This window comes from Meleagris gallopavo, chromosome 1, assembly GCF_905368555.1.
Source record: "Meleagris gallopavo chromosome 1, MGAL_WU_HG_1.1, whole genome shotgun sequence".
Lineage (NCBI taxonomy): Eukaryota > Metazoa > Chordata > Aves > Galliformes > Phasianidae > Meleagris > Meleagris gallopavo.
The window spans coordinates 45,217,200-45,243,550 of NC_139404.1; the positions used below are offsets into that span (position 1 = coordinate 45,217,200).

At 35.3% G+C, this 26,351-nt stretch overlaps 1 protein-coding gene across 2 annotated transcripts in view; it reads right to left on the reverse strand.

The window, feature by feature from the left end:
* The window catches only part of CDK17 (cyclin dependent kinase 17), a 90,348-nt gene that overhangs the window by 28,841 nt on the left and 35,156 nt on the right, over positions 1-26,351 (reverse strand). Inside the window, exons 2-5 of one of the 2 annotated variants that reach the window (XM_085223436.1) lie at positions 26,154-26,302; positions 21,816-21,854; positions 13,123-13,287; positions 6,344-6,477 (exon numbers count right to left, since the gene is read on the reverse strand). In XM_085223436.1, the coding sequence (XP_085079562.1) occupies positions 6,344-6,477; positions 13,123-13,287; positions 21,816-21,854; positions 26,154-26,271 (456 nt within the window). In that variant the 5' untranslated portion in view covers positions 26,272-26,302. The remainder of the gene's footprint in view (positions 1-6,343; positions 6,478-13,122; positions 13,288-21,815; positions 21,855-26,153; positions 26,303-26,351) is intronic. The other variant, XM_085223443.1, reaches the window with a different exon arrangement.

A 26,351-nucleotide genomic window follows, 5' to 3' on the forward strand; every position in this document is an offset into this window, starting at 1 on the left:
AAGTAATATTTGTAGTGTTTTTGAAATAATGGAATTAGCTACCTAGATCAAAAAGCATTTTTTTTTTTCCCACACAATCAAAGATTTGGCATTTTGAACCATTTCCTCACCAAAATAATTTTAAAAAGAATCTTTATTCCATGGATGCACATTTCAGACTACTGATAAGATGAATAAAAATTGGCTTTAAACAAACAATACAAGAAAGTTTGTGATTTATTTCACACCTCAGATGTCAGTGAAGCAGTTTATGGTGAAAGGCTGAAACTATTTAGCACTAATACAGCATTCATAAAGTGCATTCCAGGAGTTTCCATTCACAACTAATGAAAATGAAACAGGTAAGTGTGATAAAAAATCTGAAGATAAATAAAATACGGATGCGAGATATTACCTCATTTTAGTTAAGTGTATAAATACACAAGAATTCTTCTCTTGTAGGTTTTTTTTGTCATTAATTCAAAGTACTCATGAAAAAGTGAACTTGGAGCACAGGGAAGAATAAATAATAAGAAAAAAGCCAATCTTCTGAGTTTGTGTGTCTGCCTTTATCACCTAACAAGATACCACGTTAGCCTCTTAACATAGACCCTGCTGATACCTGGGATCTAGTGGCTATTTGACTCAGTGGTAGGTGCCGGGAGGTAACAGATGTAATAAAGCAAACTCTGCTCCTTTTACTCTTTAATCTTCCTGATTATTAAGAGTAGTTTTCTATATGTTTTGATCAATTTCTCTAACAGACCAGTAGGACAAAGCACCCCAAAGAAAAAGATAAGCTGATGAAGCATGCAAAGCAAGGGAAATGGAACTGGAAAAAAATGGAGAGAAACAGATCACTATAAAAATCAAGGTTGGAGCCTTGATGGCACAAGTCAAAATTCTGAGAGGTAAAAGCATCTTTTTCTTCAAATGCAACTCTTCCTGCAAAACTCTCACTTCTAAATTGCAAGAGTCTCAAGAAATACCAAAAGAAGAACCAGCAAACCAAAGGAAGTTACAGCAAAAACAGTAACGTATTTAATGTTAACATGAGCAGTCTAACAGAGTAACTTTCTATTGTTAACCCCTATCATCAAACATTCGTGTCAAGATAAAGCAGCAACTATCAGCGGAAGGTCGCATAGAAAATTCAATTATTCAAAATAAACTGAAATCAGGAACTGAAAATCTGACTTTCCTGGATGTAACAGAGAGTCTGGAATGCAGGGTAGGAAGCTGCATTCAAATTCTAACTTTTTCTGCTGTGTACCAGTAATCCAAGTGAGATCTGATTTGTAGATGGCTGAATACATCTAATACGATACCAAATTACTTCTAAAGGGAACTCAGAAAGGAAGGAACTTAAAAGAGGAGCCGAGTTATTGATGAGAAAAAGCAAAAAAGCAGATATTCCATCCTTATAAAATGGGTATCACAAAATGAAGCAACTTTTCTAAGGAAACAGCATTTGCAAGGGGAATGCCAGGACTTTTAGGATTATAGAGGCTCCTAAGAGAAGGGCAAAAAGGTATTTTCTGCTGTTACCTGACAGTAATCCCTATTCCTAAAAAAATCTACTAAAAGGAAAGTTCCAGAAGTCCCGGATGAAATTATTTTTCTTATAGCAGTAACCGTTTTTGACAGGGGAAGAAATGAAAGTCAGCTAATCAAAAAGATCAAAAGGAGCCCCATCACTTTCATCAATGCCATACAAGCCATTTAGAATCTGGACTTGCATTTTTTGAAGTGGGATTTCCAAAGAATCAAGTTTTATGCGAGCCTCAAAGTAGGAGCCTACAAACATAACAGCACATTTTCTTGTGTAATGTTGCATAAGATCAGACAGTTTCCAAGTGCAACTGAGAACGGATAATACAGTGACCATGTTAAAGGAAGTAAACATCTCGATGGTACTCAGCTTCACTTTATTTTTTTCCTCTCTACCTACTGGTAGGTTATCACACAGACTCATGGAAGAGGTGAGCAGGAGATCTATATCATCTCAGAACGCACAGAGAAGGAAATTAGACAAAATCCAGTAAATAAGGCAGAAAGGATTATACAGCTGACAGCCGGAGAAGCAGGAAGAATTTTTGCTCACTGAAGCCTTACCCAAGAGGCACTGTTCCAGAGATCCACAGCACCCTGCCAAGTAGTAAGAGATGCTGGGGTGAATGCTCATGCTCTGCAGTGCTTCCTGCAGTTTTTTTCTGCTCCCAAAACTAATGAGAGGAGAAAATACTGTACTGCCTCTAACTTAAAGCCTGAATCAGTACTGCTATCCAGCCTACTGTTCAAGAACTTGAATGGAGGCTCATTATGCCCTATTTACAACACATTGGAATGGGAACCTCTGAACCATGTTCTAACTTGAAGCCTACAAAGAGAAAACTATAGCACTGTATCTGCTTAAAGGTAAATTTATTTTGTGTGTTTCTCTGAAGCAGGTACATTTCCCTAACCAGGACCAAAAGCCAACTCAGTTATTCAAGCTGTATCAGTCAAGACTTGTGCAGCAGTCATAATCCTGGTAGAAGTGTAGGCTCACCAAAACCTTATTTTTCAACTACATGCATTCTTTTTTCTGAAAGTAATCAGTACAACTCACACCTAACTATAAGATTACTTTACAGCCTTTCTGTTTCTCCTTTGAGCTAAAAGCATTACATCTGCAGCTAATCCTCCCAGGGGAAAATTATACCCTAGAGCAACGTGGTAGGAGCAGTCTGATCTGGAACAAACTCCTGCCACTAATGTGACAGTCAGATGGATAAGAACTGTTTCACAGGATAAAATATCTGGGAAACAGGCTGGTGAACAGTGGGTTATGGCCTTCTGCCAGTTCACATAGGAAGACAGCTTTCAGACTTTGGATTTCTGGGAAAGTAAAACAGATGTTTCAATTTGCACAGACTGTATCTCCCTATTTTTTACCCAGTACTGGACTTAATGAAGAATTCACTACCCAATGCATGGGCACAGGGCCTCCAATGAACACTTGCTGTTGGAAATCAAATTCCCCACATAATATATATTTGCAACTACTGTCAGTATGGTTACTGAAAGGGGGAAGCAACTGTCCTATGGACCACTAGTAGTCTATAGGTTACTTGCAATACATTTTTTATCTAGACAACAAAATGAGATTCTGGCATGTTCTCTTCCAAATACTCTTGACAGGAGAATCTGTCTGCTATCCTGCAACTTTTTGATTTTACTCTAGCTCAGAATTATTTAACAATTACAGAGAAAACAGTAATATGGTGGACACTAAAGATCAAAATGTATATTCTGACATGCAAAAAACATCCCAAGAACACTAGGACACAGACTCGGTAATCAGCACCTATTAAAGAATGTTTTTAGCAAGCATTTATTATTATTATTAATATTATTTTTAATGGGTTGCTGATTTGCAGAATTTTAAGGAAGTTGTGCATAAAATCTTGATATATAAAGTTCTTAAATATAAAAAAAGATTTTTTTCCAGAGTTTCAGCTTTACCTGATTAGTTTCCTTAAAAACAAAACAAAAAACCGAACAAAAGAAAACAAACAAAGCAGGACTTCTGCCAATTCAGTAGAAACAAACATATAAGAAATTATATTAAAAAATATTACAAATACAGTAATTATTAGCCAAAATAAGCACCAGGATATAGTCATATTGAGACAGGTACATTCATTCTAACACAGAAGAACAAAGAATATTGGTTTGTTGAGTTTAGCCAACTCTGTGTATATATATATATATATATATATACATACATACACACACATACACACACACATATATGTATATATACACATATATATATATTTTTTTGCAGTGGATTTAATATATGAATAATGACTTCAGCAGACTACAGCAAATAAAAAACTATCACACATACTAATTTACTCTAGCCCCTGTGTGCAACATAGTGTGTATGTATATATATGTATACACATATACGGAATATAAAGGGAATACAGCCTCAAGCTACCAAATCATGTTCTAAAAATGACAGATTTCCACACACTAACAAAATAAAATTGAAATAACAGACACTTACTTCTGAGCAAAGACCATTTCTTTATATAATGACATTACCAGTACTGAACTAGCCAGCTCCATGATACAAACCACTCAAGGCAGGCAGGCAATATTTGGACTAAGAAGGAAACCTATTATTTGGTTCCCTTGAAGACCAAGGAAGCAATTGTTGCTATTTGATGGGCAGCAGAGCCAGGAAAAACTGTGGATTCTGCAGTATTTAAAAGAGGCTGCATCTTTCCCAGCAGTGTATAGATTAGTAGTCTATCCTGATTCAGAAGGTTTTTTTTCCCTCAGAAATGAGCAGAAAATTATCATCTGAGATTCTCATCCATCAAAACTGACTGAAAAAAGCCCACGGGAAAAATTGGATGAGGGAATGACAGGTAGACGATATAATCACTTAAGGCTTTTTTGCTTAAGAAACCAGATAAATTGCACTGAAATGATCACGATTAGAAAGGCTTTTTAATCAAGGATATAAAGATTGTTGCAGCTCCTTTTCTGTGGCATGTACAAACAGGTTTAAAACTGCACCTACCATGCTACAGACCACTTCAAAAGTGTAAACTTACGTCAGCTAAAAATATCCACCAGTGACAGCATTCCTAAAATTCAGAAGTGAATTTTAGTGAAGAAGTGAATTCATTATCTTGAAACCTTATTTTAAAACCTGCTAAATTAACACCGAAGTAATTTGGGGGAAACATTAAAACTCTCACAGAACATACAGGAATAGCTGCCAAAAAACAAATGCTCTCATTGACTGGGTCAATTAATTGAAAAAAAATAATGTTCAGGAACTACAAACAAGCACTTGGAATGTGGAGAAAAATGAGAATATCAGCACTGAATAAACCAAACTGAAATAAAAACTTCCGAAAGCCACTGGAAGAGTAATATTGGAACTTCTTCACACCTTTAGGAATCCACTAAAAAGCCACTTTTATTTGATATCTCTTGAAAAAATTACGCACGGATGTCCTAAATTTCTATGACTTCTCCTGAGTTCTTTTATAGTTTCTTTTAGAGATACATTAATCCTAATTTAAATGAGAACCCTTTGGTGGCTCTTTCTCCGTAAGTCTCAGCATTTTTCCTTTCAGTTAATTAATTTCATGATCTGTCATTAACTTTCTTATTTCTTTCCTGATCTAAAAATGTGTATTTCAGATGAAATGCAGAGGAAATAGATATTAAGCAAAAAAAAGTAAATAAACTCGTCTGAAAATTTCTTCAGTTTTGAGTTTATCCAGAATACGCTCTGATATACAAGCTTTAAAGATTTTTTTAAAGCCTCCTGCATAGATAAACATACCTAAATTAGATCTCCCACGTAAAAGGTCCAGCTTTTAACAGTATTTAGATTAAACCTGAGACTAATATTAAAAAAAAAAATCAGGAATTTCTAGAAAAAAAAAAATTATATAAATAATTAATACAAATAATTTGTAAGTTCCTGGAATCAGACCAGCATTACATGCTTGGAGTCCTGGAATTCCAAGCACAGCAGAATGCCTCACCAATCAAAATTTTTTGGCATTTTCACCCTACTGTAACTTACACAGATCTGCTTTCCTAGTCCTATACTTCATATCATGCTTTGAAAGAAGATCTAAAAATCTTACAAACTATTCGTATCGATATACATGCTGTTATGGAGAAACTGCAAAATTTTGCATGCTTCTGTAACAAAGGGACCATTATCACTTTTATACATTCGAGAAACAGGGAAGCATTTTGTTTTTCTTTGCCAAGGGAAATGACAAAGCAAGCACAAGGGTGGCTAGTATTCATAATGAGACTCATAAATAAAGGAAATTATGTGCACAGTTATTTGTAAGGTACTTTTTCCTCCTTTTGTTTACCATCATGTAAAGTTCCGTTCATTAAAAAACAGGAAGAGAGAGAAAGGCTCAAGCAGTCTGGACCTCTGCTTCTGCAACATTCATTTTAGAAAGATTACACAACAGTTTTAAGAAAAAAAAAATATCTGAACACCATTCCTTCTTCAACATACTTAATGAATTGTATAGAATGTGCAGATATTCTAAAAACTACATACAATAAATTCTACCTAGATTCAAGTTTCAAAACATATTTAACTTGCAAAATAAGCAGCTCATAAACAATGCAAGCAAGACAACTGTCTTATTTGTGTGTGACAAATGGAGCTAGACATTTAAGCACTATTATATTAATCCTCTCCACACTAAGTATGTCAAAATGTTTAAAGATGTTTGAGAAGACAACCAGTTACAAAGAACGAGAACAACTCCATTCTCTCTTGTCAATTTAAACAATCCTTATATGAAAAGTAAATTACCTCCATTGAGATTCGTCTGTGTATTCGGTTTCTGAGACAAACACCCGTGGGAGACTGAACTTCATCAGATGATGTTCCAGAAGCTTGGTCACTTTCACCATCTGACCCCATTTTCAGATTTTCATGAACAATATCTTAAAGATAGTTAAAAAACAAACAAACAAACAGTCAATCAGTTTTCCGCTAAATGATCTCTCTTGTCCAAGAAGAAAACAACTGTGCAATGATTTTTATTTCAAAGGCTCACCACAGTAACAATAGTAATACAGTAATACACTTTTCATGGCTCAGGGATCCCAAAATGAAAAAGGAATACTTCATAAAATTCACACACAAACTTTAACGTTACTTTTCTTAGCTTTCAGAAGAACAGAATTTTTCAAAACAAAAGACTGTCAAATTCCTATTTTAATTCCTACAAGCCATCTTCCCATCAGGATTTCAGCTCCTGACTTTCCTCATTATCTCCTCCTTCTATTATTGGATTAGAAAAACTTGTGTTTGCAATAGGAAGCTAAGATTCACTAGAAAATATATAAAATATGAAAATATTTAAGATTTTCAGACTACTTGCCTTGCAAGCGCCTAATAGAAAACTTTAAATAAATCAACACACAAAACAACTGAAAAGTATAGGTATCATTTTCAGAAGTGCTAGATGTGGAAACTCCAGCTATAGAAAACACACTCATGTGGAGGAATAGGATGTATTCTGACTGCTTGAACAAACGTCTATAATGTGTAAGTAGATTCAGAAAAAGACCTGAGATTCAGAAGCCTTTCAGTGAAATTTATGTTTTTATGGGAGAAGCTTAGGTAATAGTCCTGTTGAGTTACATGCTGTTGTAGGATCGTTATGAAAACTGTAATTAGCACTTTTAATATAATCCTGTAGATTCATCCACACAAAACAGTTCACATGTCATGTATGTACCAAACACATCACTTATCTTTACTGCCACAGTATCTGCCAGACTTTGCAAAACTATTACTGTAAAAAATGAGAAGAACTGAAGTGGCATCATTAACAGCATAAAGAAACAAATGACATGCAAAAGTACACGCAGTGTGAAATTGGTCATACAAGCAAGTTACTTTGAGTAATGTTCCATTCTCACCTCTAAAATATTTGAGCTCCAAATTGCTACATAGAATCATAGAATGTCTTGGGTTGGAAGGGATCTTAAAGATCGTCTAGTTCCAACTCCCTATTGCGGGCAAGGTTGCAGAATAAATACATGCACGAGTCTAAGAGGTGACAAAAGACATGAACTTCCTGGGGTAGGGAACCTGCTTTGGCAGGGAGGCTGGACTCGATGATCTCTGGAAGTCCCTTCCAACACCTACGATTCTGTGATTCTGTGATTCCCTGACCTTTTCTGCTCCTATTACTAAGCATTATCTTGGACAGTGTAAAAGAGAATCTGACAAACAAACTCAACTCTGAAAAAAAACTTACATAAACAAAACACACTAAGTTCAATATACCTCAAAATATTTAGCATTTGCTCAGAACTACAGCAATTTAAACAAAAACAAACAAATACCACACAGCACAAACTGAAAGGGGGGAGGGGGAAGGGGAAAGGAGGAGAGAGGGTGAGAGGGAGAGAGAGAGAGAGAATCTGCATGTTTTATCACTATCAACAAGAAAGAAAACTGGCTTTTCAAGAAAAAAAAAAAAGCCCTTCAAGCCAAAGTTTGGATATCAATACATCTTCTAAAACATTTGTCCTGTTTAGCTCATGCAGGATCACAAACTTCAAAGCACTGAATTCTTTCTTAGTACTATGAATTCTTTTTACAGAAAGCATAAAGGATATAAAAAGAGTAACTACTCATAATGTACTCATTATTTTAACTTAATTTGTGTTTAATTACAATTCTTTAAGTACAAATCCCATATACAAAGCACAATTTTCAGCAGCAGCGTGGGTCTAAATTGGATTTTGATTAAAGTTCACAGTGTATCAGAATTTTCTCAGGAAGACATGCTCAGATCTTGAACAAGAGAGAAAATAAATAATCTGCATTCCTCGAAGCTTGGTTTTGAACCAAAGGTTCGAAGTAGAACCTTTGCTCTACCAAAGGTTCTTCTACCTCTAGAAGTACTACTAAAGTACTTCTAGAGACATGTTAGTTTGAACATGAGGGAAAGACTTAGAAATTGACTCCCAAATATCAACTTTAACCTTAGGCTAACATGATAAAATATTACTCCTTTTTGTCAAATCTTTGTAAGCTTAATCTCCTTTTATGACAGGGTGACCGACATACATGACCAAGTGGATGAGATCTTTTGGATTTCAGCAAAGCCTTTGCTACTGTTTCTGACAGTATCCTTCTGGACAAATGCCTAGCATACAGCTAGACAAAAGCATAATGCAATGAGTGAACAACTGGCTGATGAGCTATGCTCAAAGGGTTCTAGTTAAAGGAAAGTTTGCAGACAATACTAAATTGTGAGGAGCTGCTGACTCCCCTAAGAAGAGATAAGGCTAAGCAATCACCAGTGGCATGAAGTTTTAACGGCAAGTGCCAGACTACATCCGGGATGAAGCACTAATGCACAGGCTGGGGAATGAGAAGCTGAAGAGCAGACCCACAATACAAGAAGGACATAAACTATCAGAAAGTGTTCAAAGGAGGACTACGAAGATGGTGGAGGGCCCGAGAAAGCAAGAGACGTGAAGAGCAGCTGAGGTCCCCTGGTTTGCTCCCATGAGGGGAGGCCTCATGGCAGCTGCAGCTCCTCACAGGGAGCGGAGGGGCAGCGCAGAGCTCTGCATCGTGGGGACAGCAACAGATGCTAGACAAGAGACAGTTCTTTGGACAATTTCCATGAAACCAAACAACTACTGTATTTTACGCTGTGAAGCAATTACATCATTAAAAAGAAAGGAAAAAACCCTAACAGTTACATGGAAGTAATCATATGATTGACACTGTCATACTTTTAAAATACACAATGTTCCATTTGTGAAAGAGAATGTATTATGAAATTGTTTTAAAAAACTTTACACTTCAAAAAGCAGCATTCACAATTATGAAGAGTACTCTAATTGACAGAGATAACACTTCTACTTAAAAGAACACCTACCAAAAAGAATGCAGTAATACACAACTAAGAAATATTTCAAGAACAAGTAATAGAGAACCATGCATTTGGGACAGATAATAGAAATGCAAGACTCTGCTTTTTACAAATCAGTAATGAGAAGACAAAGTGAGTCTGCCTCATTTAAGCCTAAAATGTAGCATTTCAGACTTACATATGGTAATGATGACCAATCCATGTTCAAAACTATTGAGACGTGACTAATTCTGATATGTTTGGAGAAGCTACATAGCCATGATGGAAAAAAATGTTCTAAGTAGATTATTTACTGGTGTTACAGAAAGTATCCTATTGTGAAACACGTGACTGAATTTCTGATTTGCTGACTATCCAACTGCTCCTAGAAAGGTCTGCATATGTTTTAATTGTATTCTAAAGAGGGATACGTTAAGGTTGTTTTTTTTATATTTATAAAGGTTGTTTTTTTATATTTCTATTCTTTATACTAGTATATTCTATATACTTTATATTCATTGTTTTAATAGCATAAGAATCAGAATGAAGCATTCTGATATTTTTATATAGGTGTGCATGACAATAATATTTGATTAGCAAAGCTGAAAATCATGCAAATACTTATTTAATTACAGTAACCTTTTCTAAGACAAGTTCATCTGCATCAAAGCCAACTTGCATGGTCTTCAGAGGTCTTAATAATGTTTAATAATAATGTTTAATAATGTATTCAATTGCCATCATTTAACAACACAGCCATTCTCTTACAAAGATGTTTTAGTGTACTCTACATATCTAAGTGAATACCCAGCATGGCTGTGCTATGAAAAGGTGTAGAACACTACAATATAACAAGAAAACCATGGAAGCAAATTCTAAAGAAAAGGCTATCCTCATTTCAGTTGAGGACCACCAAAAGAAACTGCATGTGGGGAACCTTTAATGCAACAAACGAAAATTCGTCTGTGTGAGCTAAAGCAATATCCACAAATTAGTCTGTAGTCAGATTCCATGATCTTTATATATTATAACTGTTAAAAAAAAAATTGTGCACTTCCAAGATGCACTTTTCTAAAGCCTACTTTGCTAAGTGGCTAAATTTTATTATTAATTTCCCCAGTAATTCAAATTGAGGAAGGCAATATTGAGAAATTACTTCTGCTGTTAACAATATCAAACTATGAAAACACTATGAAAACATAATTCCTTTCAATTCAGATATTTATGACAAGGAAACAGATCCTCATTACTGTATTGTGACAACTGGCTAAAGCATGGGCGAGTTGCTGCTGCTGTTGAAGATGACTAGCTTGAGGCCCATGCTGGTCAGAATTGGCTTTGGGGATCCCAAGTACCTCTTCAGTATTCCCAGTAATATAAATATGGATCAAGGACACCTGAAATTGGCCCTGTATTAAGCCAGACAAGGTATGCAAACTGTTTATTAATTCTGGCTCTTTAAGGGTCTACAGCAGTTAAATATTTCTGGAGGTACAGGACTGCAGGAGCCCTACAGTTATGAGGTATTTGCAAGTGAGAAAAACTCATCTGGACCTGCATCAGTGGCATCGATAAGTCACAGTTTGCCCTGAGGGTCATCTCTATTATTGAAAAACTATAAAAATAACTGAATGTGAAACATTAAACAAAGACACAGTTCTGTCTTTACAATACCTCAAATTAACCAAAATATTTTCACATACAAAGGTCTTAAAAAATGTTTTGGCACTTTACATGTTACCACAACAGCAGGAACTCTATAGCATGTTCAGTGCTCAGAAAACAAACGAGAAATCCCTCCCAAGGCTCTCAGCAAATTCTTATAGTGATAATCTCATTCAAAAGGAAACTGTTTGAAGCTGTACTTGTGGCAGATCTAGTTTTATTCTGTGATTATTTTTTTTTAACCAAGTCATCCTTTTACTGCTACCACTTTGTGCTATTCCAAGAATCTAATAGCACATTCCCATCACCAGAATAGAAAAGAAATGAAAGAAAATAGAATGAATAAAAACACACACACAAAAGCCGCATGTAGCGTGTAGCGTGGGATATTTGACCATTTCGTTTCTGATGTCATCCCAATGGAGAACACTTCAGCATCCTGCTGAGTAATAACCATTCCCATATGCCAGGAACAAAGGGAGAAAGGATGCAAAGAAGTACCAGAGAGGATATTAGTAATTTTGCTTGCACAGACAAATGGAAAAATGCTACTAACTGATAGGTTAAATTTTCATTAAATGAGATGGTAAATAAGTGAAATATCAAGCTTTGAATGACTAATCATTCTAGAGAGAAAGAGGGAAAACACGTGATGAATAAGTAGCACACTCACTAAATCTATTCTGTACACCATCAATGAAATGACAATTCTATAGGAATCTGTAGGTATTTAATATGTGGCACTACAACACTTTCTACAAATTGTGAGTATTAAACACGCGAAACTTGATCACCTTAAGAAGAAAATAAATGCCATTCTTCTGTATTACTCATGTACTAGTTTCTGTTTTGTGTTTTTTTTTTTTGTGAAAAATTGAGAAAACTGGAAGATCATTAAAAAAACACAACATATTCAGAATTCCCCCCCCCCCCCCAACACACTCCCCCTTGAAGTTGAAGTTTATAGTGAAAATCTGACAAGGAATAAGTTATTGACAAATCTGACCTTAAAAAAATGCTACCGCCTTATTTAAAGGCAACACACAATACAAAACTATACTATGCTGCTCTTTCTGTACACATTTCACATACACCTGATTTAACAAATCGCCCATAAAAGATGAAATATTCCTTAACAGAGAGATCTTCTTTGCTTAAAAAAACAAAAAAACCCCAACAACTTTGTCTCCCTATTAAATAACTGTCAGGAAAAAAAAAAAAAAAAGAGAAAAAGTACCGTAAAGTAGCTGAGTGAAATCAGGAATTAATACTGCAGTCAAAATTTGCATGAGTGATAACAAGGAAGGGAGGATGTAAGATGTAAGTGGTTTGATGAGTATCTTGAAAACTCATAGCTTAATCTTGAACAAGATCAGTTTAAATGTCACACACTTTGAAACAAATTCATAAAATTCTAATTGAACTGACTTGCTCTCCTTCAATTAATTACGCGGAATTTAAAACAACATAAAAGCAGGGTAAAATATTAACACTGACTGGAGGCAAATTAATTGATAGAGAACAAAACATATTTGTAACTCATTTGCCCCACAAATATAGCTCAAGACACCAACAAAAGACAGTTATTGTTGATTAGCCTTATTTTGTCACTGAAAAACATTTTTTTTCTTGTGTTATTGAAAGGTCTAAGTAATGCATCACATTTTTCAATTCCAGATACAGTGATTATCTTCCATTTTTATATATTCAGTTGTAGTTCTCACTAATGCTTTTAACTGAGCTGGACACAAGTTTCCTCGTAAAATATTAAGAGTACTTTGCAGCTTTTGTAACTTTTTAACTTGTCAAAAATTCATGGGTTCTTTTAATTGCTCTCTTTCTAAAATTCTTTGAGATATTCAGTACCTTAAAAGAAAGTTTTCCTAGCAACACCAGAAAAAAAAATAAAATGCATTCCCTGAGATTTATTAATTAAGCATTAGAATAACTGTGTCCCTTGCTAAGAATCAATACAGACATTATTTTTCCACAGAAGAAAAAAAAAAAAAAAAGAATTTAAACAAACGATGTAGTAAATTACCTAGTCTGCTCCCATTTCTGGGCATTGCCATGAAAGAGCCGAGGCTTCCCCCTATGACGCTATGTGGTCTTCGTAAAGGGGGTTTCTTGAAAGATCCCGTGTATTGGTGGAGAAATGAGTGCATACTGTGAGACGTTGGAGGCCTGCCATTCTTCACAATAGGCTCTAGAATTCACAAGGATCAAAATATTCATTCCCACAAGCAAGTAGGAGTGTCAGGAACGTGCCAGAAGGAAAAAAAAAAAGAAAAGAAAAAAAACAGTTACTAGACAGGAAATCACCATTCTGGTAAGACTGTTGTTCATACTAACAGTAGACCACTATACTACAGCCATTTCTCTATTAACAGATTAATACTAAACATGGCATTAAATGTTTCCCAAATTTCATCTATTACATTCTGTCACTCTACTGCAGGATCAGTAAACAATCTGAACATAAAAATCTGAAAATGTAAATAAGAGCAAAAAGTAGCCTTTGCTTTTTTTCCTTCCGAATTAATGATTTGTTTGATTGCACAATGTCTCATCGTCACTATAATTTAAATAAACCAGCTGTTAGATCAACTCTCACAATAAGCAAATTCAACAGCAAGCCTTTAGAAATACTCACGCTCTCAATATTCTTGAGAGTCACTCGAAGTGAGGTCTTTTGCTACTGGAAGTCCTTAGAAAGAAACATACCTATCCATACACACACCACAGGGAGTTATGCCATAATTAAGGTTATTTGTTATTCTGATATCATTTAAGTATTAAAACAGTTATTTTGGCTTTCTTGGATTATGTCTTTAATAGCTGAGTGCACTTAGACTCAAAACCAGGATTGTAAGATGTGCTTTTTTAATTGTAATTACTGATGATTACATTTTCTAGAAAAGAGGTAACAGGAGAAATTTTAAAATTTGATACACAAATGCATACACAAATCAAATGTTCGTGTTCTCCTGATGGCACACATGAACTGGATGCAAGGGAAGGCTCAGGATCTGAAGCAGCCTCCTCTAAAAACTTTAGGCTTTCCCACTCCAGCAAGAAGCAGAACAGAAAGCAAGTCGCATTGCCTGGTCACAAAACTAGACCCATCAGCCACTGATGAAGCCACTCAAACAAGATCTTAACACTATCACTGCAGAAAATGTGCACAGGGGAAAGGAAGCTACCTACGAGCACTAACACCATACATTAGGGAAATGCTTAAAACCAAAGAATTTGAGATTAAATGTGTCAAAAGGATGCTTCAGATTGAAATGATTTTATTTTTCTACCATTTGATTCTTGCCACCATTACATATATAGCTGGTTTGGCGTCACCTGGAGAACAGAAAAACCAGCACCCCTGCACAGAGCAACGGCAAGTGAGTGCTGCTGAGCAGAGCCTCACTGATGCTTCTGGGGCCACTGCTGTGACAAGGAGCAACCTGGGATGCTATTTCATCACCCTGACTTATATCTGTACACGCAGGGATCCCAAAGCCTTCTTTTTCCTTCCAAAATAAGCAACATACAGCTAGGAGACAGAATTTTATAGCAAGCAGAATTTCAACGAGGAAGGAACACAACAACAAATAATTCACAACCTAGGCAATTAAAATGGGACTTTGAAGGGAGTCCCCTCCTTCCCCCACAACTCCCACACATGTACCTTGCAGATACATTACCAAGATTGGTCTGAAGGAAGAGACTAAAGTACAGACAAAAAGGCCAGAGACTTTAAGAAGAAATTATACAAGAAATGTTTGCATATAACATGAATAATACATTAAGACAAAAACAGCTTTAACCCAGCTGCTGCAGGAAACCAAACTAAAAAAAGGCTTCAGTCAGAAAACAGAATGTGAAAGGACATGTCAACATGTCTTACATACAAAAGTGTAAACTTTGCATCAAAACAGTGGAGTTTCTCATTACATGGAGAAAGGTAAGATGCTAGGATGTACCTCATGAAGGGTCAGAAAGCAGTGAAGGAGTGACAAGGAAGGGGCAGGGCCACATGACTGGAGGCAAAAATGCTTACAAGCAAGACAGTGCATCATCTCAGTCTTGTCAAATCGCAACCAGCATCACTACATTTGCATTCACTGATGATTCTGGTATCATTAATCACTTTGCAGTATACCCACACATGAGGACTATATTTGCATTCACGTATGTACAGAGTCAGTAATCTCCACTGTATGTTACCGTTTTGTTTACTTGTACCAAAATTAATCTGCAGGAACCATGGAGCACGAGTGAGCTCCAAAAAAGGTCAGAATTTACAAACACACCACATGGCGTTAAGTAGAGATTAAGTTTTATGCTCATTACAAGCATGAAAGTGTGATGAATGAGATATGTTTATTTCAACAACGTGCTTTTGTCACGGCACTGCTAACTTTGCATATATCTGACAGTTTAAAACAAAGCTAGCATCTTAACATATAAACACTCTGCTTGATGATAAACACAGACAAAACTAACAAACTGCAAATTATACAGAAATAACTTTTCTCATCATAGGCAACTATTATCTTTCTGTGTAATAATCAAGTACTGTTCTAAATCATGGAGACCGCTATAAAATTTAGCAAAATTAATTTAAGTCACGTAGCAGGCCAAATGTAACTACCCTCAAACAATGAAATGAACTATTAGTATTATCATGACTAAAAAAAGTATTAATAGTACCTAACTACTAATTTTTTTTTTTTATTTTTATCTTTTATTTTTTTTTTTTTACAGTCCCAACAACATTAATTTAGGAAAAAGAATCATACGGAGTTTTCTTTTTACAAAGGAATAACAAATACTTGCAGTCTGATAAGTATATTGTTACAGATAACATATGTAGTTTAATTTGCACTGTGGTATGCTATCAAATCTAGAATAATGTCCATGTGAATTCACCACTGTGTGCTGCCTCTTCCATGTAAAATTGACGTTAACATGTAAGAACTGGAATAAATACTGAAAATGATCAGCAAAGTCTTGCTGGGAATTAATTTACAAGACTGTTACTTATAATTTTTGCATATTTTTAAGATACAAGCACTTAAAGAAAGTGCCTTCAAAAAAATGTATTAGCTTTCTCCAACAGTCACAAAGATCCCAAAGGTAATACTAAATTTCACCTACCCTGATAATTCATTTTTTGCACAGCTATTAATATTTTGAATCATTATATCTGTAGGGTAACACTGCAGCTTTTATGGTGAGAATCTAGTGTAACTCATTCTTTTTGAATTAGATGAGACAAAACTATCTGTAAAAGTTGTAAGCTTTTATTACACACATTTATAAACTGCCTCATGTAACTTTATCTCCGTGGTTATAGGTTTGGTTTGTCTTTAAAAAAAGTGCTTCACTAAATAAAACTCATATTCCTTAAGTTAGCATCACTGTACTCAATAAATGTAACTCAGTAACTCCCCAGAGGTTTAGCTGACATGAATTTCTGGTAGAACAGGAGAAATTTTCACGGCACTATTCGTTTAATATTTTGAATAATCAAAATAATAAGGGAGTAGAGAAACAGAATAAAAATCACCATGGAAATGTACTGATCTATTGCACTCTGAGTATCATACACTCCTAAATAAATTAAAACTATAAAAAGAGGGCTCTCAGAACAACAATAAGGATGACCAAAGGTGGAAAACAGTTGCTGTGTGAATGCCTGCGCAGCGTAGGACTCGTCCTCCTCAAGAAGTACCAACTGGAGAAGACGTGGCACAACCCTCAGGCTTCTCAGAGAGCAACTTCATCAGCTGTACCCACCTTCTCCAGCACAAGAGCAGGCCTCTGCAAAAGCTGATGTAAAACACACGGAAGTGGTTCTTCACTACACACGTCTCTGGAAACTCCTCACCACACAGGATGTGACGAGTACCAAAGCATACAAGACACCAGGGGAGACTGAGACCTCAAGATTACTAAACACACAGAAACACGCCTAGTTCGGGAAGTTTAATCTTAAATTCTCCCTCAAACATCACCTCCAGAGGCAAGAGAACAGCTATCCACAACTCCATCCATCCTCACATGGCAAGACCTCCGCTGCAAGGGTGCAGCTGTGAGAGTTTGCTCCTCCTGCCACAGCCATTCCTGCACAGGCCTAAGTAATCATCTCTAGCACCCTTTCCTCACTTGACTCTGGAAACTTTAATTCCAAACTGATAAACCTCCTAATGGGAAAAGCAAGCTGAAACAGAGATGGCTAAGTAGTTCTTTTTGAATCATGTTTTCTCAGTAAGTACTATATTCTCTTTGTATTCTGGCCACAAAATCACCCCAGTTTCAGCTAGTCTTTCAAGAAGTAATGACCAAATTCAGTTTAACTCTTAAATTTCTTAACAAATTTCATTTCATTAAGAAATGTACTACTCATACATTACACTAATCATGCAAATATTTTATTCAAATAAGAAAAAAGTTAACTGAATCATCCTCAGTGGTACTTCTTGAAACGCGAGTTTACCTGCTTTTGAAAGAATTATATATACAAAATATATGTACAATATATGCATTCATATATCTACATATAAATATATAATAATGTATTTGTATTTATACACACAACTTTTTTATAAAGCCATATGCATGCTATTGTGTTAGGTATACATCTCAGAAAGTCTCTCAGTTAAAAATTGGGCAACACAATTTTTATGCCTATATACTATTGTACTACTTGATTTTCAAGTTTGGTTTATGCTGAGCTGTTTTATGCAATTTGGATCATTTTGTCATACTGCTTGCATCCTATCACTTAAACTTCTGTTCCTTCTGGCACAGCACAAATTAACTACAACAGCACTATCAAAAGTAAATACTCTTCCACACACCAGCAGTCTGGCTTACTGATGTTTTAAAAGCTGCTAAACCACACAGCTGACTTGTTGTCGAGCACATGCATATATTTTAACATACAGTACCCAGAAAGGTACCGCTGTCTTGCTACATTTGAAATTACATAAGTGCTAACGAACATCTGAGAACAGAAAATAACTCAAGTTACTCAAAATTTTCAATTACAAAGCAATATAAATTTATGCTCATAACTATAAGCATTGCCAGTATAGATTAGAACTATAGACTATATAATCAAGAATGCCATCCAAGGAATTAATTAAAACCAACTATATTATGAGGCTATAAAGATGTCTAATCTTTTCCTTTAACTGTAATTTAAAGTTACCGCAAATTCTGCCCTGAAATTACTCCCAAATTCAGTATTTTTTCAATAAAACCTCAATTTTTCTTCTTCTTATCCATCTGTCTTAACAAAGGGCTGTACCACTTCTTTCTTTCCTATGCTGGATTTATTTAACTGGATTTATTTAATCTGAGTTCCAGAGAGACTGCAAATTGCTTGGCATTTCTATGCAAAACCTCAGCCACTGTCACATGTCACTCAGTTGGTGGATTAAAAAAGGAAAGTGTTTTCATTAGGAATGCAAATGCATTTTAAAATACATTTTATGAATATCTAATAGCAGATATTCAACTGTCTCTTTTTATTTTTTTCATGTCCCATGAGTATCTCTATTATGTGACTGAAAGACCAGGCTGGCTTTCATATTCCACTGTCTAAGTTTTGGAATATTTTCTTCAGCTAGCTTTATTAAAGAATCAAAATCACCTGTCATACATGATAACATCTTCCCTTTAAATCAGGCATCACTGATAGAGCTGAATAAGTCTACAGGAAAATGCATTATTCAGTAACTGCTCTCCATTCTGGAGATAAAAAACATACTAATGAATAAACATATATTTAAATTTCATACAAATAAAGTAAACAATTGGAGTTTCTGCTAATAAAAATAAGTTAGTCTGGAAACCCAGACTCAAGGACCTATGACCTCTGAATTTGGTTTATAATGAGGAATGAAACCAGGTGTGCTCCATATTTTAAGTAAAGATAAACTTACATGACAGCAAGCATGACACAATTCACTGATGCTACCAAAAAATCGTCCTAGATCCTCCTCCAGCAAAAAGAGTAACAACTTTGATTTAGACTTCTGAACTAGGCCATCACAGTGCTAGTCCTAACACAGGGGAGAAGGCAGAACCTCACTCGTCACTTTTAGCTGCAGAGCCTGACTCGGGATTGGCTCAACTACAGCAAGGGCTCACTAAATGCCTTGAGAATCAGCTACTGGTTTTTGTAGGACAATACGCATTCTTTTCCACCCACCTTGACCTTACCCTTGCTCCAGAAAATTTCTAGGTTGTTTTCTTTGTTGTTTTTTTTTTTTTTCTTTTCCTTCCCATTTTAATAAAGAGCAGAGAAGCATCAGAACTCTACAAAAGTGGAATGATATTTTCAATCTCTAGACAGCTCTGCTTTCAGCAAGCCTGATCTATCACAACCTTTAAAAAATATTACCAACTGATTCAAAGTCATAAGTGCTACTGCTGTATACTTTAATTATATTTCAGCATTATCTAGTACGTGTTCATTTAACTAATCTGAATGTATTCTGTATTAATGACCACTCAATTTTTATGTTGGCAATAGTGACCTATTTTTAAGACTCACGATACGAAATATTATGAATAAACTGCTTTTCTGAAGAAAACAAGTCTAGAATGTAAGCACGTGAATTTCTGACATTGTAGAGCTGGTATTCTGCATGATACAATACTTAATTATACTGCTGGAAGGTTGTCAGATTCACTTAGTAAAATTAGTTGATTGCAGGTGATGGCTGTCATAGAAGAAATATTTAGATAACTTGAAGTAGCTGTACACTTCCTGTTATCTGCACTCTTGTAGAGCAGTGTATGAACTAATGTAAACTTATGCATTATTTTATGGGATTGATTCCACAGACTCCATTATGTGATAACTAAGAAAACATTAAAGAGCTCTAAAAAATAGAACAATCACTCAAAAACAATCAAAACTGTATTTATTCTTTAAAAATGAAAGCTTCAAATGTGACTATAAGAACATTACAAACTAACCATAACTCTAGAAGGATTCCACCCATTGCTCAAAGTTAATCCATTTGATTACAGAAATCAAGTTTAGAGCAAGTTTTGTCACGTGGAAGATATTTGGCAAAAAATATAAAACATTTGAAATGTTTTATAATGCTGACACAAGGCTAGTCTTTGAGTTTCTCCTGGAAATGAAGATAAAATATCTTAATTAATAATAAAATGGCACATAAGGATCCTGTTTGTTTTTATTTTTACATTTTGCCATGAAAATGGTGAATTTTACCACGGGCTTTTTTAAACCACAAAAACAACAGACAATATACAAGGCAAAAATAAGATCAGGACACCTAAAATGCACAAGAAAAAGTATTTCAAAGGTGAATTTATATACAATGACTTTTTGCCTTAGTCCAGATGAAGGAGATCACAATCAAATGAAAAGATACACAAAGCCGAAAATCTGCCTTTTCAGATTTATTTCTTTTTGCTTAAAAAACACTTCTCAAGAAAATACTTGTGGCTACCATTATTTGAACACAAGCATGGTAGCACTGCACCTTCCTATCACATATGCATGACCTATCACAAGTACTAATCTTCCCTTTAAAACACACAGTTCCAGAAGGCATCACCTAACAAGAAATCCCTCACACACTGTTTCAGGTACAATTTAAATCAACATGTCAGCACTCGGTCAAGATAAAAGCATCCCTTGTCTCCGTTCTTGCCTTCCCGCACACAGCTACCCTCCCTGTAGCTCCCAACACAAATACCTGTGAGGCCACACTGCCAACCAAATCAGGAAAGAGAGGATCTAGTTGCCTACTTGTCCTACTTTCAGGAAAAAAACAACCACCACACATTCATTTTATGTTTCCATACTCCACAAATCCATCTGAATGCCATTTAAGAAGAGATTTCTACATATTCATCAGTGAGACTACGCTAGCAGAAATGTGTTACATATACACAGAGTCCACTTCTGCATCCACACACCACATTCTTCTGCCAAACCTGTTCTCCAGTTGTGAAGGAAAAGACGAGTGGACAAAACCCCCTCAAGTCTACAGGTCTCTGAAGCATGCTTTCAGGTACTGAATGTTCATGCTGATTTCTACTTATAAGCACTTCCACATATGAACAGAGCCTCCAGGTTTTGTGGGATGAAGCAAATGAAAACAGAAGGGAGGAAAGAACACTATGCTGTGTGACACATGTGAGATGTGAAAAACATACTGATAAGTGATAACAAAAATTGATGTATGCCACAGCACAAAAGGGTACATACAGACATAATAAAACCACTGTCAGAATAGTGTAAGGAAGGGTATGTGGTTCAGTATTTAATCGTCACAACTCCCAGTTAGTTATTTACAGTAATCTGTAGCTCTAGAATGAGCTCTATCACTTTGGTGTTTCCCCCCCCCCGCTACTCGAGATGCTTATACTGATCCTTTCCTCCAAAACCAACAAAAAAAATTACTGATTTATTACTGGTAAGTATTTTTGTGCTCATATTTTCAATTCAAGCACACTGTCTTGAAAATACATTGCAACACACTGTTTTCCTTACATACAAGGAATCACACACAGCAGATGGGAACTTCTCAGCTGTATGGAAGATGATATGAAATGATGACAACCACATAAAGATTTGGATGCTCTACAACAGTACTGCAATGTGTCAATTTTTACGAACATTGATTCTTTTTATCAGAGCAGAAGCTAGTCATTAATGCCTTAAACCTAAAAAACACTTACGCACTTTACTGTAGCTGATCCTTCCATTATTACTCACACCTGTAAAATTACAAAAAAATTATGGAAGTGTTTGTGAAACCGTATCCTACGATCATATCACTGAGCTAAAGCAGATTAAATGGAGATAAACGTTACTCTATGATATTCAGGAAGTCAATTATATCGGAACCTCCCTTGTTTTGTTTTAGCATGTATGTATACATACATATAAAGAACAAGATGGCATTATATAATGGCACTCCAACTGATTTGTTACCTATATATTAACATGAGCTATGGATGTATTTATGAATATATATTATAATTAATCTTAAAAGCATGCTTGGAGCTTATAATAATGCATTTTATAAAACTAGACAATACAGCCCCGTTTTTCACTTTCATTAGAGAGCATACTCATATGTGCTTAAAGCATTTGCATAAATTTTACACTTAATTGAGCTCTAAATATGCATGATTTGGATGTTACTTCTGGCCAAATTTCATTAGTACGACATTGGCAAGGAAAAATTTCAGAAGCGAATTTAGTTCTCATGTGCTACAAATTACCATTTAGTATTTTTAATATTAATCTGAATACATATATGTTAATGTACCTAGAATAAAAAGAAATAGGCAGCAAATTGTTATTGTGCTAGAATCAAGACAGAATTAAAAAATACACAGCAAATCCAACTAGTTAGTTTTATATGTTGAAGCATTAGAGACCACAAAAAAGATTCTGTTTCAGCCCACAGTACATAAGGCTTCAGATTCATATTAGCTATTTCATTGGTCAATCTACTTTTACGGCTTATGCATCTGATTATGTGACACTTTCTCACCCAAAAGCCAATTATTATGAAAGTAATTTGTAAGGCAGATTTAATCATATATAGGTTTCTGGTCACAAAGTAATCTGATGGTGTTCTAGAAAGAATACTATTATTCTATGTTCAGTGCAATATCTCTGTGCTACGACATTGCTATTGCACTGAACAATGCGGGTTGATCCCTGCAAATCCCATTTTGCTGCTGATGGGTAAGTGCTGCATGCTGAGACTGTACTGACATAACACGATGAAGGAGGCTGCGTGTGAAATGGAACTGCATACAAAAGGTCAGTTGATTCTGTGGTATCAATGCATTGCAAAGAAATCAAAAGTTATGTATCTAATTTTACATTTGTGAACTACAGACGGGACGATTTGTTCTGCATAGCAGTAATGTTCTTTTAAACCAGTCTTCAAACAACCCACTCATAAGTTGGAGTTAATGAAGGTAGGTCTATAGAGTGCTGCAGCTATTTGGAATCAGAGGCAATTGTTCTAGGAGAGGACAGGTTTGGTGGTGGGCTGAATAGGACAGTCTACTGCAAAAGGGGACCATGGTGAAAGGTCCGTGGTACGATGTGCTTGTCATCTACATCCAGAATCACAAAGCTGAACTGGAACTTTCTAATAAAGATTTTATAGAACAATATTATGAAAAAACATGTCAATGAGTGTGGATTGTAGGTCAGCAGTTAAGTGGATTTTTACGGATGTAGCCTCAGCAGCCCCCAAGGTGCTGTAAACCAGACGTTTTTTCAGGAAGGAAAAGAGCTAGCTTGTACAACAATATACATGTTTCAGTGAGTATGGCTACCAGAAGGGTATCACAAGAGGCAAGACAGGTTATTCTCTAGGAAGAAAAAAATAAGAACAAAAAACTGCACAACAGCAGTGGAAGAAAATTGTTTACAGCCTTCAGTATTGAGGCAGTACCTTGTCTTTTGGCATAAGAAATATAGCTGAAGAGATACATGATGAAACTTTCTGAAGACTGGCTGTGTCCTTGACTTTGATTCTCTGTAGATCAAAATATTGGTTTGCCTTTGATTTACTAGACAGAGCTTTTAAAGTTCTATTAAGAAGAAATCCAGAGCCTGCAACTACTCATATTTGTGTTTCTCTGTATGTAGGGTTAAAGAGCTGTTTGTTCTTTTTAAAAGTTGGACTGGCATAGAAGGTTACTTCTGCCTTCTGGGATCATCACTACTGCAGCAAAAGATGTACTTTTCATGATCTTCATGTATCTACCAACTCATAAGCTGTTCTTTAAGACACTACATTCTCTCATGTTTCAATTTAATATTTACAACCAGTACAGGCTTTTTTACACTATATACATATATGGTGTGTATATGTATATATATATATATATATACACACACATACACACACACACACTACATATATATGTATATACACACGCATATATATAAAGAGATTGAGGCAAATCTCTCCCATTATATTTGTATATATATCATATATATATACACACATATATATGACAGCACTTGTCCAAATCTTGACTCCTATGACCTTCATGAAAACCAAGATCTCCTAAATTGTGTAGCAAGCATTTTTCTAACTTTCTAGTTTTCAAAGGAAAATAAAAATACCCCAAATTGTATCCTGTTCATCTCTGCAATATCAGAGTTTGAACTGATACTAATATAAGCGTTCTAAAACTATCAGAAAAGTGAAGAAAATGGTGGTATAACTTTGTAAAATGATTAGAAGTTATGAATTAAAGATAACATAGCAACAGTACAATTGTATTTGCAATTGTTCCTCTTTGAAAAGGATCGACAACACTCAAATGTATCCAAAGGAATTCTACTATAGCATTAACATCTTGCAGTTCTAAGCATTGTACCACACAACATTAGCATATAAGCTTCCTTTGAGCCAATGAAATAACGTGGAAAGCAAAGTAAAATGAGCACTGAAAGCCAAGTCCTTCATCTGCAATTAGAAACATTTAAAATACCTACAGACAAGTTAAGTTTGTCAAGGTTTGATGATAAACATGCAGAAGACATCTAAGTTGCTGATTGAGATAATTCTCAAATATTAAAAACTGCCAATACATGGTCTAGGATGGCATAAGCTCACACCTTCATAAACTAGTTACTGTGTCTTCTCTCCCTTGAGCTAGCATCCAGAATGTCACACAGATGAAACTTTCTGGATCCAGTTTTCAAATGAGTCACTTCAGCAACCCAGTTCAGTAGACTCACTGATGACGGTGCAATTTTTGATGCTTATTTCCCAGCATGAACATAATGTTTCTTAACATTTACTTGCACAACGGAATCAACCTATCAGAAGTATATACAGGTCTGAAGAAAACATGCTTCAGTAAAGGCTAATACAAATGAAACCATGAGGGACTGTTATTTAGAATGTTTCAGAAAGTGTTTTAAACACATTAGTGAGAAAATACTACAATTATTGTTTTGGAGTAAATCTGCTGAATAGACATAAAAAGTTATAACAGACATAGTTTCCAAAACTCTCAGGCATGGCCCATGATGAAGACAACAGCAATGAACAAACCAGGGATTAAGTGTAAAAATGAGAAATATGAATTGTTTTGTTTTGTCAAACGTAAACTCAGCTTGGTATGCAACAGATCTTGGAATGAACTTACAAGTCTCCAGGGCAAATTCCACTCTGCCTCTACTTCTGTTGAAACTTCCCTGTCCTGCCAATTTTGAATATTCAACAGGAATATTAAGAATCATTTACTGGTGTGAGGTGAAAAAAAAATAAATCAGATCTCTTGATACTTGAGAAAATCTTAGATGTCAGTAGAGCAATAAATAATACTAACCAGCACAGAAAATGCAATGTGACTTCAATGCCACAGCCAAGAAAACAGAACAAAGCAAATAAAATCTCTTCTAGTCATTATTATTGCAACGCGGATTCAGAAGCAGTACTATCACTACTGCAGACTTCACAGCAGCCAGTATGCTTATGGGATCAGACAAAGACTTGCATAAGAATACATAGACAAGCTAGTTATCTCTGATACTTCTAAATACCTTCCTATTGCGGAAAAGTAGTACTTAGTCTGAGTAACTCAGGCTAGCTACATCACCAATGATAAGGTAAACAGTTACATTTATAGTACCTAGGCAATTATTTTTAACATATTACAGAATAATGATTTGGGGAAATAAACTTAATTTGAAGCAATATGAGGTTGTTGCAAGACCCACTAAATTCATACAATAATGGGTTTGTTTACTGATAGATCATCTACAATCCTTGCTGCTCAACACATTAAAAAAGCAATTTAGATAATTCTTGATAAATATGTGTAATAATTTGATATTAAAGTAAACCAGTATGTAACAAGGTATCAGTCTGTTACAAGAACCAGACTAGTCAAATGTAAGGTAAATTAAAAGAACAGCTTGATAAAGATGTCCATGCAATTATGAAACCTGAAGTAAAACCCAACATCATTCCCTCATGCGAGATCTGATCAAAATTCTTACATTTCAGTGAAAGACAAGCTTACCATTATCTTTGCTGCTACTTTCTTCAATTGTCATTTGCTCTGCTAGCTCAGACAGCGACTCATCAATGGTCTGACTTCCACGCAAGGTTAAGGAAAGTCTCCTCTTAAACTTTTTCATTCTATCAATATTACGGCTGGCTTAAGGAAGCCTAAAAAGAAAGATTAAAAAGCAAGAACAAAATTATTTAATCAGAAAAC